The following is an 18,809-nucleotide window of genomic DNA, read 5'->3' as shown; positions in this document are numbered from 1 at the left end:
CAAGGATAAGAATCTATGCAGACTGGGGTATGTCTAACCTAGGGACAGAACACAGATGCAAGGCAGGCCCACCCAGGGCCCCCTCTGGGGGGAACCCCAGCACCGGCCAGGATGCGGGACTCGTCTCCACACTACTCCCTGCTCTCAGGCTGAGCACAGTTCTCTGTCTCACTGCCCAGCCTTGCTTCCCACAGCACGACGACCGAATACCGAACGTCAGCCCTCGAGATATTCCCCCGCCTTCCTTCCCACAGCACGAAGACCAAGGACTGAACGTCAGCCCTCGAGATATTCCCCAGCCGTCCTTCCCACAGCACAATGACCGAGGACTGAACGTCAGTCCTAGAGATATTCCCCAGCCTTCCATCCCACAGTATGACGACCGAGGACTGAATGTCAGTCCTCGAGATACTCCTCAGCTTTCCACATGCTTTCTGCATGGGGAAGGCATTGATGTGATGCTCACAACTCCTATCTCCATCTACGGGTGAAACACCTTCCAGATCAATGTAGGGAAAAAGGAAGAGTAAAGACTGGAAAAAAACACCAAGGTGTGTGTGCAGATCACTGATCAGAATCCTTATTGGGCTGGTATAAGAAAAATCATGGCCAGTTGTCAACCAGGTTTGGGACACAATAAGCCAAAGCATTCCTCAGAATTATGTTAGGACATGCAGTCTTTGAAGATGACTGTATTCACATTATTTTCCACTACAATTATCCTGTTAAATATAAAGTTTATTGTGAATAATTATAACTAAGAAAATATCTATAACAGCTACCTAAATGAATGTACCTTTTTAAAAACTTGGCTTTTGTGCTTTTTTCTCTACTTTTCTCTTTTTCATTAATTTAAAAATATCTTCTAAAGTCTACTTAGACCCACCATGGAAGCTGAAAAGCTATAAAGGAGTCTTTCTCACTGGTCAATGTATTGATTTACTCAGATGCAATGAATAATTCAGAATTTTCAAAAAAATGACTAATGATCATTTTAAATGACAAATGCTAAAATTTAACCTCAGTGCTGGAAATGTTATCAAATCACACAACAAATAGACTTTTAAAATTTCAAAATACTGCACAATCGCAACAAAAAAGGGGGTCTCCTTACTTTTAAAATAAAATCTCTGTTAAAGTTTCCCTAACTTACATTACCACGCATCTAAAGATGCCCTTGATCTTGAATCAAATAAACAAGTATAGATAAATACTATGAACTCATAGTAGCCCAAAGAAATAATCTACATGGACATCAGTATGGGCAAGTCAGAAGGTAAAAAGCACCCATCTCTCTCTCTCTCTCTCTCTCTCTCTCTCTCTCTCTCTCTCTCTCTCTCTCTCTCTCTCTCTCACTCACACACACACACACACACACACACACCCTCAGACTAGCCAGCTTCGGCACGGCAGTGCCCGCCGGCGGCACTCACCGCATGGTGTACAGCAGCGTGCCGTCGTCCTCCAGACGCAGCAGCTTGTTGGGCGTGGTCATGTTGTGGGCGATGGACTTCTTCCCGTTGTGGAAGAACGTGTCTGGAGTCCAAATTTTGCTGGCGAGGAGATTGTTGAGCGGAAGGCGCTGCATGGGCCCTTTAAACCGAAGCCTTTCGTCTTTCCAGCTTTGTCGGAAAAATACGTCAATGGTATATTCCTAGTACAAAGGGAGGCAAGGCTCGTTAGGGCAGCCCTGGGCCGGTGCGTCACGGCTTACAGTGGTCCCGGCGGGGCCGCAAGCGCACTCACCATCTCCGTGTCGGACACGGGGCCGAAGCTGGTGACGTAGATGTCCGTTCTCACCTGAGTGATACGCTCTGAAACACAGACACAGGTTCCTCGCCAGGGCCTCAGCTCACAGTTCAGAGGGACATAACTCAGGGCACAGTAAAATGGGGTCAGGGAGCCTACGTGGACTGTTCTTGTCAAAGAGGTAGAGAGGGTCAACCCATGGTTTCAGCAAATGCCCCTGATAAAAAATGCCAATAATGAAGAAGAACTAAACATTTTCCTCTGGGAATGGATTTGCTAGGGGGTCCCTCCTCACTCAGTGGAGCAGGTTCAAATATACACGCCCCGCACACACCTGAAACGCACGGGATTCCCAGCACAAAGTCAAGCCAGCTGTACCCTGAAAGCATATTTTACTATTCATTTAGTTTCATCAGCTTTTTAGGGTCAAAGTAAAAACTAATTACAGCTCTAGTAAAAAATTAAACCTGTAATATGCAATGTGTAAAGAAGACTTGCACTAAATAGTGGATTTCTGAAAAGGACTTGCAGAGACAGGAGGGTAAGAGGTTGATGATAAAGTATTTCCTAACATAGGGTAACTTCAGCTTCAGTATCACCTAAGAAGTGGTTTCTCCTCAAGTGGACCAGAATGGATGTTACCATTATCTGGGGAGAACAGGAGTTTTCACTTCCCCTGGCCTCTTGCATCTGGAAAATGACAACATGCAGCAGCCTTGGCAACACCACCAAGTCAAACTCCTAGCAGGGAAGCCCTTTGAGGAGTTGTTTGAATCACAGCAAACGTAAGCTTGAGACTGGGTTTAAGCAGAAATGTGCCTTGGGCCCAAGGGCCTCAGCCAGGGCCCACACCCACCTCCGAGCCCGGGCCTCAGTCTGTTGTCGTAACCGTCCAGCAGCCCATCCAAGATCCTGGTGAATATCGTGATGTTGTCATCGGTCTCAGCTTTTACAGAGCTGGTTGGCATTTGTGAAAAGCTTTATTAACAGAGAAACAAAAGAAAGAGTTCAGACTTTCTTGTTTCTTACAATTTTTTCTCAAAATAGAGAAACAGGGAATGATATGTTGACTTGTCTTGGAGGCAGGACATCTAAGAATGATCTCCTGTACTATCCAGGCTGTTTTGCTTACATGATCCTTATTCTTGAAATTTAAACAGACTTAATTCTTAAATAGCCCAGTCTGAGAATGCTGGCTCTGGGCTGGTCACCCATCAAAGCAAACTCCATCCCTCCCAGACTCTGGAGAACTATTTGTGTTGATAGAGTAGCCATTTTTAAGACATATTAGTCACTGCACATGGACTGGCAGAGCCTCACCCACTTGTGGGGCATTTCAGCAGTTTGGTTCAAATACAGAGAAACTGAGCCTTCATTTTGTTAGTTACTTCACTGCAACGGGCTCTGCGGTACCGGGGGACATTAGAGCTTCTATCTAATTTGAAAGTAAGATTGGTGTGCCCACATTTTCCTGCATTCTTGACTGGGAGCACTCGTGCTGTGAGCATTATGCCAGGACAGATCGCTGGTGAGGGACGGCGGTGGACTTCCGCACCGTCAGCTCTGCTGGCACGCTCCTCTCAGTCAGAGCACAGGCCGGCCCAGCAGGAGTTGTGAAGCCCAGGCTGAAAACCTCGACTTTACGTGATGTGGCCCCAGAGCAGAGACTCAGGGAGCACAGTGTTCTGTGACCAACGTGTCAACCTACAATAAAACGCTGAGAAGAGCAGGTGGGACCTTGCAGGAGGTTCACAGGAAGAACGGTCTAATTTGTACAATTCAGCAACAAACTTACTCAGGCCTCAAAAGTCTATGTCAAAAAAAAGTGTATGCCAGCGGAGCAGGTGGAAATGAGAATCGGCCCTGAGCAGATACGGGAAAAGCTAAAGAAGTTATCAGCAGGGAAAGAAAGCCACAGTCCAGAAGATGATTGACACATGGGTTCCACCTCAGATGTCCATCCATTGCTACCTGTTCAGATGTGCAAATAGCAAAATGCATGTTATTACCAAGAACTTGACCTGCATCTGGCTCGGCTTCAAAGGGAACTCATCCTGCTGAGAGCCGGCTGTGGCTCCATGAAGTCAGCACCCGTGGTACTTGGGATGAGAACACGGGGCTCCTGGGGCCCCTCTGAAGTGTCACGGTGGACCCCACTCTGCTCAGAGTAGCTGGAGTGAAAGCTGAACCTCGCCATCAGCAGGCGGTTCTCGGGGCAGCACAGATGTGTGCCTGCCCCACCCGCTTCTCGAAAATCGGTCATTTCCACCAACGGCAGCTAACAGATCAATCCTCTAATGGCCTAAAGTGTCTCCTTTTTGAATGAACGACTATAATGTTCTTTGGATCTAATTTTCTCATCACCATTAAAATGCATATAGTTGAAGCTCAAACAACCTAAAATTCAGTCCCGTTAAAGACTGAATTATGTACCTTTGGAGTCCACAGACACATTTTTTTTTCTTCTTTACTCTGTGACTTAGTATTTTAAAATACTGAATTCCCTTTTCTCTGACATCCATTTTAGTTTCACACAGGAAGACAAAGCACTCAGCCTTGGAAACCTAATGTCAGGATGAAGGGCCTTAATACTGTCCTCCAAATTTATGAAAGAAAGTCTGTGCATGGGCCCAGCTGAGCAACAACAGAGCAACTATTGCTCAAACTAAGTCTGGCCTCAATGTCCACTTCACGTGAAGCTCTCAACGATAACCACTTTGGTTACTCAATTCTAGGTTTTGTCCAAGTGTCCAATTTTTGGAAGGTCCCGGTTGGCTCTTTAACAGAAGAGAGATGAGAGCATGCAAACTGGCAAAGAAAAGCTATCACCTGTATGTGAAACCTAAAAAAGCCAACTCGTAGAGACAGAGAGTAACCAGGGGCTGGGGTGATGGAATTTGGGAGCTGTTAAGGTTACAAACCTGCAACTAGAACAAAAATAATTTGGGGGAATCTAATGCACAACGAAGTAATTCTAGTTAATAATACTATGTTATAAACTTCAAAGTTAATAAGAGGCTAGATCTTGTTTCCATCACAAAAAGGAAATGACTTAATAATTACATGACATGACAGAGGTGTCAGCTAATGCTAAGGTAGTAATCACATTGCAGTATATAAATGTATCAAATCAACATGCTACATACCTCAAATTTACACAAAGTTACATATCAATTCTATCTTAACAAAAAATATAAAAGTCACAATCAAAAAAAAAAAAAGAAAAGAAAAAGCATACCTTAATGTTTCAAGTACATTTTAAAAACTATTACATTATCTGTTGTGAAAATACTCTTAAATTATATTTGCTCTGAATAGCTTTGACTGTCAGGAGATAGAGACCATGGAGATGTCCACAGACCACTTAGTCCCATCACGTCTCCAGAAATGCTGCCTCCTAGACACCCTTGCAGGAATTTCAGCATTTGTCCTCTTTTGCTACAACTGTTTCTTACATTTATCTGTGGACTTAAAAAAAAAATAGATGCCCTGCTGCGGATTTGCCATGATTTCTTCTCTGTATTTACTGAAGGTAGGCCCTAGGACGTCGCAAACAGTTTCTTTAGAAGTCCTTAAAAATGCCTGTCAGGGCAGGCAGAAGTAGAGGGTCCTCTCACGAACAACTGGGAAGTCCTCTTCAGGAAACCATTCCTTTGTAACTGGTGGTTACAAAACGCACTGTCTTCACAGCTATGGAGAGGAAGGCCTTCCCATACGACCGAAAGCAAACAGTGTGCCAGCACACAGGAGACTCTCAGCGTGGCCTGGTGAACTTTCCCACGCACATCAAGTTGTATAATTTTTACAGACTGCTTCTAACATACAGAGTGACTTCAGCTTGCTTTGTTCCATTTGGGCTAGGAAAACAAAACGACACACAATATGGGGCTGTGCCTTCAGTGAGCAGTTCCATGCAGTGAGCAAATCCACAAGGCCTCCAGGTGGAAACACTAGACCCCCCAGCCCTCAGGGGTACAGGGAGCAGGCTTCAGCTTGCATCTTTCTGGTTCTGAGTAAAACTAAAGAGCTCTGCCGGCCCTCAGGTCAGCTGTGAGTGCATGGCCACTTCTAAGACAAGCTGAAAGCTCTGTTCTTGCAGGAAGCAGATTCTGTGAACTAAGACTAGAGCCATTATTTTTGAGAACAATTTTATATAAAGTAGAAATCCTTGAAAAATTTGGTAATTTTCCCTTCAGTATCAGGATTAATAAACTAGATTGTCTGAAAATTTGAACCATTTTCTTAAAGTTAGTGCATGTTTTCTACAAATAATGCCCGTGAAACAGCTGCAACATTTTCATATTACTGATGTTCCAGAAAAGGGACAATAAAGGAAATATACATCCAACCACTCATGTTAAAACATCCTCATGTTTTACATCTTCTATACAAAAGGCACAAGGACTCAATCCCTAAGCTTGAACACTGAGCCCCATGTTCCAGGCGGAGGAGGGAAGGTGATGGCTGGGACTTGGGCAGGGACCAAACGGGACCCGACGCTCAGGTGGTGGAAGGACTTCCTCACACTCCGTGAATGGCCCCCGCCAGGCCTAAAGGTCTGGGTCTTTCAGGGACTTGTGATGAGGTGGAGTAGGGAACAGGCAGCCGTAAAATGTGGTCCACTAAAGGCTTTATTTCACACAGAGTTTTCAGAACAAAAAATATGCATGACTTTAGAAAGGCTCAACTCTAGTAATTGTGCAAATTTCCCACCTGTCCCTGTGGTCTTACTTCTGGTGTCTTCAGGGCATTTGAATCTGTGACTTTTGCATTAGCTTCTTCCAGATTTCTAGACCCTAGAGACTCGGCCTTAGGAGGAATGGGCACTGGTATTTTTTAAGGTCCCCAAGTGATCTTCATGTGAAGTCAGAGGGGAGAGGGACTGTCTTAAGACTAGAGAGCTAAGTCGGAAACAGGCTGCTCTGTGAACCAGCTGCCAGAGTGACTCCAAATGACCCCAGAGAGCACCTCTCTCATCACATCTTCACAGAGGTTCACTATCCCAGCAGCTCAGCTCAGCAAAGGCGTTGTGGGTGTCGACCGTGTGCCTGGCATTGTGGCGGGAACTGTGACAATGATAAAGGTGGCATCCCTAACCTTGGGATCTAAAAGAATGGGCCATGCTCCCAGAGGATTCCTGAAGAACGTGATTGCTTCAGGAGTCTCATATGCAGGGCATCCTAGGACCCGAAAGTAGAGGGATCAAGCTTTGTATGAGGTCAGAAGAAAGGAAAGCAGACCTGAGCCTTCAAGCATGAAGATCAGGTCTCAAGCCAAAGGAAGCGGTCTGTGAGTAGCAGCACTAGGAAAAAAAATTGGTAGATTGGGATTGATATATATACACATTATTATATATAAAACAGATAACTAATAAGGACCTACTGCATAGCAAGGGAAATTCTATTCAATATTCTGTGATGACCTATATGAGAGAAGAATCTATAAAAGAGTAGATATATGTATAACTGATTCACTTTGCTGTACAGCAGAAACACAACATTGTAAATCAACTATACTCAAATAAAAATTAAAAAAAAAAAAGAAAAATATTGACATTTGCAGTGGGCATGTAAGAACCCTAGTGAGAAGAGCCCTGTGGGGGGTCAAATCACAGCATATTCATGTGACAAGCTCCACCTCCAGGATCTGGCCTGAAGGTGGTGGGAAAGCAAAGCACCTCAACAGGGGCATTGTCTTTCCTTGTGGCCCCAGGCACCTTGGGGATGATGGGCTTATCAGAGGCAAGACTGGAGGTGGAGAGGGCCAGTGTTCAGGCCAAGCAGGGCTGCAGAGGTGGGATGGACAGGCCATCAGCAGGGTTTCTGACGAGGAGGAATGGGAGCAAGGAATGACGGGAGGAATGGGGAGGGAGCAATCTGAAAGCAGCAAGACAAGGATCCCAAGAAAGCTTTCTCCAAAACCAGGTATCAAGGCGGGTGAAACCTGCAGTAGAATCCATGCATTACTCTGAAAGGGGAGAGTTGTATTAGGCGTCAAACCTAAGAGTCTTTTTGTTTCTGAGGAAACTACTCCAACGTAACTTTTCTATCAGTATGAATGCCTCTGCTAGTAATAATAACACTATGCAGTGGAGTCCATCTTTAAATGCGTTTCACTTTACCAAGTGATGCTTGATGATGCCTCCTTATTTCAGTATTTTAAATGGTTCACGTTGAACAGTTACGTCATCATTTCTGGGGAAGAAAAATCTTTTGAGTCTCGTACCACAAATGGTGTTATTGATGGCAATATGTGATGCATTTCTTGTGATCTCTGCTTATGCTGACAGTCATTTTTGATTTCCATAAAATGGTATAGATAATTGCATCTGCAGACCAGCTTTAATGTGAACTTACTTTGGGACTTGAACAGAATTGCTTTTAAGCAACAGCTTATCTGTCTTCTTGAACTGCATTTCTTTCTGCATTCTTTCTCCAGTATATTGTTACTTCTGAGAAAAGTATCTTCAGTTTATTCGCTCATTACTTTAAGCTCACTAAATAAGTACCTCTAAATGGCAGTTTTGTGATGTTTTCCTCAAATTTCCATTACACACCACTTTAGTTAACTATATTAAAATATGTAAAAATTTTAAAATACCATGGTGGATATAACCAGACATGAAAATAAAACTTGAGTTTCCAATTAAATTGTTTCCTCTTATGATGGAAAATATGGACTGATTGGCACGTGTGCTTTATGTGAATAAAGTTGTGTCCATAAAGCTTTATGGCAGAACTCTTAGGTGGCTTCCACGTCAAAAGTGCCCCTGGTCCTGCCCATCACCTCTCCAGACAGAGCTCAAGTCCACCCCACCCTTGCACACCACTCTTCAGGTAGATGCTCCACTCTTGTCCCCAAGACTGGAGCCTGATTCAGAATCCTACAACCTGCAAGGTAGGACCCAGGTGCCTGCCTTACAGGCCACACCCCCGTCATCTGACCCCAGACTTCCGGAGACTCATCCCCTTCCTTTCCTCCAGCCATGCTGGATGCACCACAAATGTGGTTATAAAGCACATGAATCATCCCGGTGCTTATTACACATGGGTCTCCCTCCCTCCCTAACCATTCCCATCAGTAATTACATCAGGTCTTTGAAAAGTCTCTCATTCACCCTATATTCCCTTTCAGGTATTGCTCCATCCTCAGCCTCTCGTCTGAAGAGGCCCTCTCACTGAAGATCTGTCTGCTCAAAGGTCTCTGCTATCACTCTGCCCTGCTCTTGCCCCCACCTCACCCAGGATCCCAGTGAAATCCTCTGGGGCTGCTCCTCCCAGTGCCAAACCAGCTGGTCCAGTCTCAGCCCTCAGCTGAGCCCGTCCCCTTCTTACAGCATAGGACACAGTCTCTTCTTATCTTCCCCTGCCTCTTCTCCTTAAACCTGGCATTTCCCAGGGCTGTCTAGAGACACTCCTTCAGTCTAAACTCAATCTCTAATTGATCTCATTCAATCTAATGGCTTTAAATATCTCTCTCAAGTTCATGTCTCCAGTCCCAAACTCTCTCTCTCTGAGTCTAGACCTGTATGCCCAATGGCCTACCTGGCCGCTTGGATATCTAACAAAGCTCGCACAGGTCCAGAACTGTGCTGATAATTCTCAGCGGCCTCCTCCCCTGCTGTCTCTTCCAGCTCAACAACAGCCTATTGAACCCATCACCTTTTCAGGTGTTCATTCAAGTCCACGGCAGCCCATCAACAGATCCTGCTGGCCAAAACGCCCATCCCCTGGGGCACTACCTTTGCCTCCTTACCGCCTTTTCCTGGCACCTCCTTTACTAAGCCTCCCCACCCAGATTCTGAGTTTACTCTCCACTTACAGCCAGAGTCAGCCTTACTGACTGCAGGTCTCAGTGGGATCAGATTTCACTCTTCAACAGCCAACTGCTTGTCCTAATGCTACCCCGCATGGCCTACAGATGATCTGACTATCCCCCACCCATGCTGCCTCTCTGGCCCTGCCTCCCACCAACCTTCCCCATCCTCAAGCTGGCTTCTTCAGTCACCCTGCCTCTGCTGCTCCTCTCAAGTGTCCAATCATCACCACCAAGACAGGCTCATTCTTCAGACATCTGCTTGAGTACATCTCCCAGCACACTCACTACCTCCTACTCTGAATTACTTCACAGCAATCCTTGTGACCCAACTGATAAGTACATGTTTACTTACTGCACCAGAAGGAGCCCTCCTGGAAGGCAGGCTTTGCTCTGCCCATCACAGGATCTCAGCACCTAGGACAGTGCCTGGCATGTAGGAAGGACTCAACAGACCCTGACGCAGCTGCAGGGTACCATCCTGCAGAATGCCCAAACCCCAATCCAGAACCTATAACTGTGAATGTGCGTCCTTACACAGAAGGGAGACTCTGCCAATGGGACTAAGCTTGTGGACTTTGCTGTGCCCAGCCCATGAGTCTAGCAAACCTTGGCGCTTCTTGGTCACAACACCCAGAAGGATAGTGCTAGCCTGGACTTAGCACTCCCTCCTTACCTGGCCATGTTTCAGCATTTAGCATACGTGCATTTATCCTTCACATCAACTCTGTGGCATAGGATCTGTTATTACTTTAACTTGGAGATTAGAAAGCTTGAGTTGCAGGCAGGCTTAGTAACTGCTGCCACAACAAACAACTTCACTTTCCTGTCAAAATGATACCTACATCCCTGAAGTAGGAACTAGATTGATTATGGAGTGATGGCCCAATTTCTTCCTGTGGTTAAAAGTGAAAATGAACTGCTCCTGGGTTTCATTTATTTTTAGGTTTGCCTTTTGATCTTGAGATAAATTGTTAAATAAATACAAATAAAACAGAATTTTCAATGAACTGCTAAAGTCTGTTTCATTGTCTATCTTAATTTTCCTATAAGATGGTCCCCTCTCTATTACATCATATTTCATAGTATATATTTTGTATTTGATTTTATTCAGGCTGTGAAATACTATCTTTAGAGCAGTGCTATTTGAGTTCTAGGTTAGAAGATTTCAATGTACAGATTTCCCCCCCTTCTATCCCTTTCCGTTGCAGCTTAAATATGCAGACATTCTGGAGAAGCTCCTGCATTGATGGTGCGAGCTCAGGCCCTGGAGATGGACCCTGACTTTCCTACTTTTCAATGATGAAACTTAGACATGTTTCTCTGTATTCTATCACCTTAACTCTCTTCACCTACAGAGAGAGGACTCTGTGAAAATTAAACAGTACATTTCTTTTGAAAATGCATTCTGGAAATGAAGAAGTACTCATGTAAGCACTTATAAGTATTGTTGCTGCCACTAGAATTCTACTTTTGATTCTAATATTTTCCTTTGAAATTTCACACCAATTAAAATACGCATGTTATGCAATTGTATCTTTGTTTTAAAAATCCAAAAACCTACATTCTCCTTCTCCCCTTGAACCAAGCCAGTTACTCATCTTGGAGCTGATGGCCAGAGAAAGGCTGGCTGGGTCGACTCTGGCTGGCTATCCGTCTAAGCTTTGCTTAGCAGTTTTAAGTTTTGAAGCAGGTAATTTGGAAGTATTTTGTTTTGGTGCCTTAAAAAAATGTTGGCATTACTCTGTAGTAGGGTCTTAGTCGGGCTTTCCTGGAATGCAGAAGACCCCAGTTCAATTCTGGGTCAAGAAGATCCACTGGAGAAGGGATAGACTACCCTTTCCAGTATTCTTGGGCTTCTCTGGTGGCTCAGATGGTAAAGAATCCACGTGCAATGCAGGACCCTTGGGTTTGACCGCTGGGTCGAAGGGAAGATCCCCTGGAGGAGGAAATGGCAACCCATCCCAATATTCTTGCTTAGAAAATCCCTATGGACAGAGGAGCCTGGTGGGTTACAGTCCATGCAGTCACAAAGAGTTGGACACAACTGAGTGACTAAGCACAGCACAGCACAGGGTTTAAGTCACCTGAAATGTTTACTATATGCAAGGTCTCTGGCTATCCCTGCAGCCTCCACATAAGTGCCTCCTCACCTGTGAGTGTCCTATCTGCTTCACAGCACTTCTCTGTGGTTTTATAATTGTCATGATGACCATCAGTCCTGGTCTTCTGAATCTGCGGTAACAAGCAGGAAGAACTTTCCATATGGGAATTTCCCTCTTGCCATTTAAAAAGACATCATGAGTATGTGAATGACTCAGAGAGAGTGCACTTTCTGCTCTAGTTAAGAGAAGAGAACTGTCCTTGAGAACGTGTATGAACAGGCTCTCTTCATGAAACCAACAGTCCCGGTTAGCATGCTTGTGTAGACAGATAAAAAAGAACCTGATATGTTCCTTTTCTTAAGCTACTTCTACAAGAACCTGCCTATAATTGCCAATTACAGAGTACTGTTTTCCAAAGTCTATTTGAATTATAGCTCCCATTTGATAAAATTCTAATGCATTTTTTACTTTCCAATATATAAACCTCTAAACAGTGTTTAACATTATTAAATGAATGGAATTAGATTTTACCATATTATGGAGTTGATAATCCTCAAATTTATCTTGCAATTATCACTGATCTAATCAAGTCTGAAAAGTATGATTTTTCAGATGATGATAAAGTAACTTCAGATTAGATTATGTTTTGACCTTACATTGATGCAAACATTGTTTCTGTGCTGGCGTCTTTATACCATATATGTGTGATTACTGGTTAAAATAACTATAATGCCTCAAATTATGCCATGCCTCTGAATGTGACATCACACAAGGCCGACAGTCAGATATGTCTCTGCTCAGTTATACACTTGACTCATGCTCTGTTATATAACTTAAAACTAACAGAAGAATTACAAAGGCTACTGAAAATGAGCTACTGGTGGCTCTGATCAAATTTAGAAAATAAAAGGGAGAAGACATAAGACTCATATTTTCAAAGCAATTTCACTGTATCTTATATAATCACCAAATACATTTTACTTATCACATATAAATTTCCTGATTGCCAGATCCACATGTTTTTCGCAAACAGTGTATGATTTTGTATTGCACAGAAGCACAGCGTCCTGCCTCTTTCCTCTGCTCTCTGACTGAGAGCAGTTTCCTATCCCTCTTTACCCTTCACCAGTTGTCTGATCTTCTTTATGCATTTACAGGTATCCACATTTCTTCTGTCCCACAATGTGCAAATTACGGCTTTTCATGCTTCCCTGTTCACCTTTCTTTAGAACAAAATCACATAAACTCTTTCTTTGGAAGAAAATAACAGAGCTTACCAAGCTCTTTTTTTCTGTAATCTCAGAACGGAAAATTCTCTCTACCCTGATGCAGAGAATTCCTTTCAAAATTATGCCCCCTTCCTCTATAGGTCAGTCTGACTAAGACCTTCCCTGCAAACCATGTGAAGTCAAGACGAGAACCCCAGGACTACCCGGCAGGTTCCCTCTGAGGAGGGCTGAGGACAGAACCCCAGCACGACCAGCGTGGTAAACCCACCAGTAGCCTCTTTTCCTCTCGTCTCCCTGACTGTAAGCCAGGGCTAACGATGCTCAGCTCATAAGTGTCTTCTAAAACAGACATGGTAACAATAGGCACTTCATATTGCAATACATATTCTTTTGTCAAGATTTTAAATCAAATAAGTGTTCTGAAACTCCCTTTGCAATTTGACAAAATTATTCTTAAGCTCATTTACAGTAATAACCAAGTGAGAGGAGCCTTGTATGAAAAGGCAATCGATAGGCCCTTGTGCCCCTAGACGTCAAGATGCCTTCTGCTGAAAACCATACCCTACTTGACTTCCCACTTTGCTACAGATCTTGGTCCCCAGAAGCAACTGGACGCATAAAACCAAGAGCTAAAAGCACTCAGGGAGGCTGACGTAAAAGTCCACTTACAGAAACATCTTCTCATAGAAATGAACTCAAATACTTAAAGCCATTGTAGGACAGATATGTTCACACGTATGTAGGAAAACAAGACAATCAGAAACAATGCACACAGCCCTAATTAGGGATGTAGCCCATGACAAAGCATTTATGCACTGCAATACACTTGTCCCTTTTACGTCATACGTTTTAAGACTTTGTGGTAACAAAGTATTGGTGTGAAGAAAGCACAAAAATTACAGAACTGAAAACACAGTATGATCCCAACTGTATAGAGCTAGGCATAGAAGCAAGAGGAAGAAACACACCAGAATGGGAAGGATGATTGCATCTGTGTGGTGGAATTAAGGATATCTTCCTTTTTCACATCCTATTCTGTGTCTCATTAATTTCTGCAGTTAGTAGGTATCATTTCAGGATGGACTATTAAACTTGTATCTGACAGGTTCAAAACTTCTCCAACAACTAACTGCAAAGGAGATTAAGGGGCATTCTACTACTTGTTCTGTGTTAGCTTCTAGAAACTAAGAGTTATCTCTCTATTTTGAAGATGACATCAGAAAGTCATCAAATTGAGTAAGAAATCAAGTACAGCTGCTTCTAATGGCCAAACTCCATATGCACATTTTTTCATACTTCAGACTTTTATCCACCAGGTAAGCATAATACCTTCTTGACTATAGAATATGCAGATTCACAGAAATATATTTGACTAAAATCTTAGGAAAAAAATACACGTTTCCAATCCTAGCATATTTCTTACATCTGAAATATTGATAAATGTATGCAATATATCAGTAAGCAAACTACCTACCTAATGTATTAACTTGGAAATTTAAAATATTGTGTTTGATTTCACTTCTAAACACACTTCTCATGCAGGAGGGATGTATGCGGGATGTATGTGGGAACACTATGGTTAAATCCTAGAAGATTTAGCAGCAGGGAGAGCCCTTGGAAGGGAAGACATTCACTGAACAGATAAGGAAACCAAAGGTACAAACAGGGAAGTACCCATTCCAGACGAGCAGCAAGGTAAGAATAACAACCAACACTGTGTCCCAAGGGAACGCCCTGACTGGCTAGGAGGCTGTCCCACAGGCATGGGCAGCACGCACACTCTGTCCCCTTCACGGTGCTGAGGGCCAGACAAGTCTCTGATGGAGCTGGAACGCAGCCCCATGCCGTCATGTACCAGCCACACACCTGGGGATGGTCACAGACCTCTCTCTCTCTGCTTTCTCGTCTGTACAGACTTGGGAAGTCAGAAGTACAGAAAATGACCTGAGAACAAAGAGAGAGGGTCATGGACTTTGGAGAGGCCTCCTTCCTGCCGACTCGTGGGGATGTATTGCAGAACCACTATGCCCCGCAGGTGCCTCCATGATTCACACAAGGGCAACCTTCACCACTGATTTTCACATAAGGGGTGTTTGGCAACTTTTGTCCTAAAATTTAACTTCTTAATTACACTCCACCAACTTTAAGTTGGGGTCTCCCTGCTGGCTCAGGGGTAAAGAGCCTGCCTGCCAAGACAGGAGACACAGGTTCAGTCCTTGGGTGGGGAAGATCCCCTGGAGAAGGAAATTGCAACCTACTCCAGTATTCTTGCCTAGAGTATCCCATGGACAGAGGAGCTTCACGGGCTATAGTCCAAGGGGTTGCAAAGAGTCGGATATGACTTATCGACTAAACACACCACCAACTTCAAGTTACAATCCTTGTGATTAGCCAGAGCAATTTTGGGAAGAAGAGGACAGAGTCAGCACCTCATAAGAAGTTTGTCAGGAACTTGGGTTATCACTAGTTTGATGAAAAACTATTAGAATCAGTACACTGATACTAAAGGCCAAGATGAAAGAACTTAAAGGCACTGGTAACACCAAATGCCCTGGGGTCCTGCAGATCATCAGACACATGCAGTTTCTGGTATCTGCGTTTGCATTCCGATGGCCACAGTTCAAGGCCTTTGGCTCAAGTCAGGACCACTGCGAGTCCTTGTCAGTGCCACCTACAGTAGGCTTGGCTTTAAAGGCAAATTCCTTTACAGAATGGAACTAAGGACAACAATCCTTAGTTTGTCTGGAACTAAGGACGACAAAGAATGTTGCCCACTGCTTTGTCCAACAAGCAATAAATGTCCTTCATGCAGGTCAGCTTTTCAATCCTGCTTTAACCTGAGTGGGAAGAAACACAGCTTACTCTGAAACCATCTTTGGCTTCCACTTCTGAAAACATAATCTGCCTCTTTTTTCTGACTGACTTCAGAGACCTTACACTTGGAGCAGCCTTGCTCGGAATTAAGCGTGGGGTAAGGCAAGGACTCTTATAAGTCTGGGGGACTGCAAAGGTGGCCAATGAGGGTTTGCTGATACACTGCTCAACAAAGTTTCTAAAAGGTACTTGTGCCCTGAAAATTGTAAAATCAAAGCATAGATGATAACTTACCCAAAGTGACTGGCTAAGTTCATGGAAATACAAAAGAGAAGGAGGTTTTTGATCATGATAAAGCTAGAGAACATTCCATTGTCCATTCCCAGTAAGAAAAACAGCTGAAGCAGATGAATTTGGAAGAATTGCTATTCCTTTCTTCACCTTGATCTTGAAGCTGAAAGGCGAAAAAACATAAACATGAATGTTGCCATGAAACAGTTCCTAGAATCAAATCACACTGCTAACATACACAATGCATAAAGGAGCCTGGCTGTTCTTGTCCATCACGGTTCCATATCAGAATTATCTGTGTTCACTGGCCAGTAAGTTGGGGTGTAAAAAGAAATTACAGTAGGCTTGATTTTCACCTTTACTCAGGGTGCAGAATCATTCTCCTAATTTATCTTTCCCATGTTGCAAATTCTTTGTTTTACTTTTTCCATGTGATCAAATGACCCTCTAGTCCTATTATTAGAATCAATGCCTGAAGTTATCTAACTGTATTTTACATCTGTCAAATCCACAAGTGGAATAATTTTACCTTTCTGAAATATTTGCCACGCGTCAAAGCCAGCAAGCTACTCCTTGTTCTGCAAGGTGCTATGAGAAAGTATGTGGAAAGAGGGGAAAAAAGGCACATTTAAACAAGTCTTCTGCAAGATCACGACAATATAAGAACTGCTTATAAAAGAAGGCTGCCACTTTCTCAGCAGTCTGTCCCCATGACTAAAGAATTTAGTAATCACTGCATTTTGGAAAGTCTCTCGGTTCTGGATTATATGGTGGGCCCTAATTAATGCATTTGAAATCCAAGCAGGCACAATCCCTGGGCTCTGCAACTAACCCTAGAGAAGGGATATATTTCTCAATATGCGCATAACGCAAATGGATAGACATCATAAAGGAGCACCGCGTGTTCAAAAGCAACATTTTCCCGAGGAGACCCCAGGCCAACTCCGGAAGAGAGAAACACACAACAGGTACTTCCACCTCCGAAACCAAGGCCCTCGAGTCTAGAAAGGCAGGGCGGGGATTGCCTGGGTGCGTCCAGGGGCTGCTCTCCAAACCCGGGCCGGAGTCCCGGCGGCGAGCACGCGGCGCTGCATGCGGGAAACCCGGGCGGCACCTCCTGCCGCCCTCAGCCTGGTGACAGTCTGGACCAGGCTTTGGGGGAGTCGGGACCCCCAAAGACAGGCTGTCTCCCACGGTCCCGGGACCGCCGCGGGGGCTCGCGGGCGCGGGGGTGGCACTGCAGAGCTGCAGCCTCCGCGCCCGGGCGCCCGCGGCCGGGTAGAGTCGGCCGCCCGCCCGGTCCGCAGCGGCGCGCCCAGCGCCAACCGTTTGCCCACCCTCCCCGGCTCGCTTCTGGCCCCGGCAGACCTGCCCTGCTGCCGCCCCGGGTCCGAGCGGAGCGTCCTGCCGCGCGGCGCTTTCCTCCTCGGCCCGGAGCGCGCGGTGCAGCGTCGGCTCCGTGTCTCCCGGCCTCGAGCCGCCAGCGCGACCCGCTCGCGCCCCCGCCCCCAGTCTCGAGCCCGAGCCCGCGCCCACCCTGCAGGAAGCGCCCAGCCCGCCGCGCCTCGGAGCCCGGCGGCTGGCGGGGCCCCCGGGGGGCGTTCTCGGCCCTCGGCTCCGGTGACCGCGGCGGGAGCCTCGTGCCCCAGTTCCTACCGGCAGGTCCGTGGGTCTTGCGCCCCGGCGCCCCGTCCGGCGGCGCCGCGCTGCTCTGGACGCCCCTGCCCTCTCATGCGGGCTGCGCCTCCGCAGTCGCCGGGGGAAAGTTTGCGCTCCTGGCCGCCCGCGGGGCCCCGCCTGCCTCCACCGCCCTCCCTGAGCCAGGCACCCTCGAGGAGAGGCATGCGGGCCGAGCCGGGTCCTCTTGCCCTCCCGCCGCCGTCCGCAGCTTCTGACCCCACGGCCCCGGTCCCGCGCGCCCGGGCTTACCCCGCGCGCCGGCCCGGGAAGGCGAGCCGTCGGCGAGGGCGCATCCTCCTCCCCCGTCTGCTCTCCCCGGCTGGCAAGCGCGGAGGCCGGTGCGGCGTCACCGCCCCATGCCGCCAGCGCGAACTTCCCCGGTGCTCCCGGGCCGAGCGCCTCGGGCACCCCCTGCGCTCCCGCCGCCGCCCTGCGGCTCAGCTCCGCGCCCGAGGCCGCGCGCCGCCCCGCTGCAGAGCCCCCGGCGCCCCCGGCGCGCCGGCGCGCGCTCTCACCTCGCCCGAGCGCTACATGTCGGCTCCGGCTCTGAGAAACGCTCCTCTGCGGAGGCGCTCCGGTAGAGGCCGCCAGACTCTCACCAAACGCGCCCTGGCCCTGGGCCGGCTGCGAGGAAGTGGGGGCGTTCGGGGTCCCCGGCTTGGCCAGTTCTGGGACAGGCCACGTTTCTGATGAAGTTTCTTGGTAGCCTGCCGGAGTGTATAGGTGCCTCGTGTCCCTCTTTTTAGGGCTGAGATGGAAAGGGGGTGTCCAGGCAAGGCGCCGAAGGCCGGGGTGCCGAGAGCTTTCCTGTCTCAGGACCAGCCCTGAGCGCCTTTCTGGCCGGGCCTAAGTCCTGCCTCAGTCCTCCACGCAGGCCCCTGTGTCTGCAGCTCCTACTCTCTATAGGAAGAAACTGGCCTCTGAGGCTACTTTTTAAAGAATTGTAATTCATTGCTATGGGAAGTAAAGTCAGTAAAATGGATTAATTAGAATTAAACGCTTACCTAATTGCTCTGTACATTTGGGGAGGCTGGGAAGTTCCCTTTCTTGACAAGAAGCCTTCTTGTCAGTGACAAGAGGACTTAGGGTCTGCAGACTTGTGAGTGGGTATCGGACTTGAATTCTG

The 18,809-nt window shown here is 46.4% G+C and overlaps 1 protein-coding gene across 4 annotated transcripts in view; it reads right to left on the bottom strand.

Annotated features, from left to right (window-relative positions):
* The window catches only part of GABRA5 (gamma-aminobutyric acid type A receptor subunit alpha5), a 94,273-nt gene extending 75,979 nt beyond the window's left edge, over window positions 1-18,294 (bottom strand). The window contains exons 1-6 of one of the 4 annotated variants that reach the window (XM_061394207.1): window positions 18,199-18,244; window positions 16,533-16,591; window positions 16,007-16,166; window positions 2,606-2,727; window positions 1,747-1,814; window positions 1,434-1,654 (exon numbers count right to left, since the gene is read on the bottom strand). In XM_061394207.1, coding sequence (XP_061250191.1) covers window positions 1,434-1,654; window positions 1,747-1,814; window positions 2,606-2,727; window positions 16,007-16,092 — 497 coding nt within the window. In that variant the 5' untranslated portion in view covers window positions 16,093-16,166; window positions 16,533-16,591; window positions 18,199-18,244. Of the gene's footprint in view, window positions 1-1,433; window positions 1,655-1,746; window positions 1,815-2,605; window positions 2,728-16,006; window positions 16,167-16,532; window positions 16,592-17,932; window positions 18,125-18,198 lie in introns of those variants that run through there. The other 3 variants (XM_061394210.1, XM_061394208.1, XM_061394209.1) reach the window with 3 other exon arrangements.
* Window positions 18,295-18,809: the final 515 nt, after the last annotated feature.

This window comes from Bos javanicus, chromosome 21 (assembly GCF_032452875.1).
Source record: "Bos javanicus breed banteng chromosome 21, ARS-OSU_banteng_1.0, whole genome shotgun sequence".
Classification (NCBI taxonomy): Eukaryota; Metazoa; Chordata; class Mammalia; order Artiodactyla; family Bovidae; genus Bos; species Bos javanicus.
This window is presented reverse-complemented; position numbering and strand designations above follow the sequence as displayed.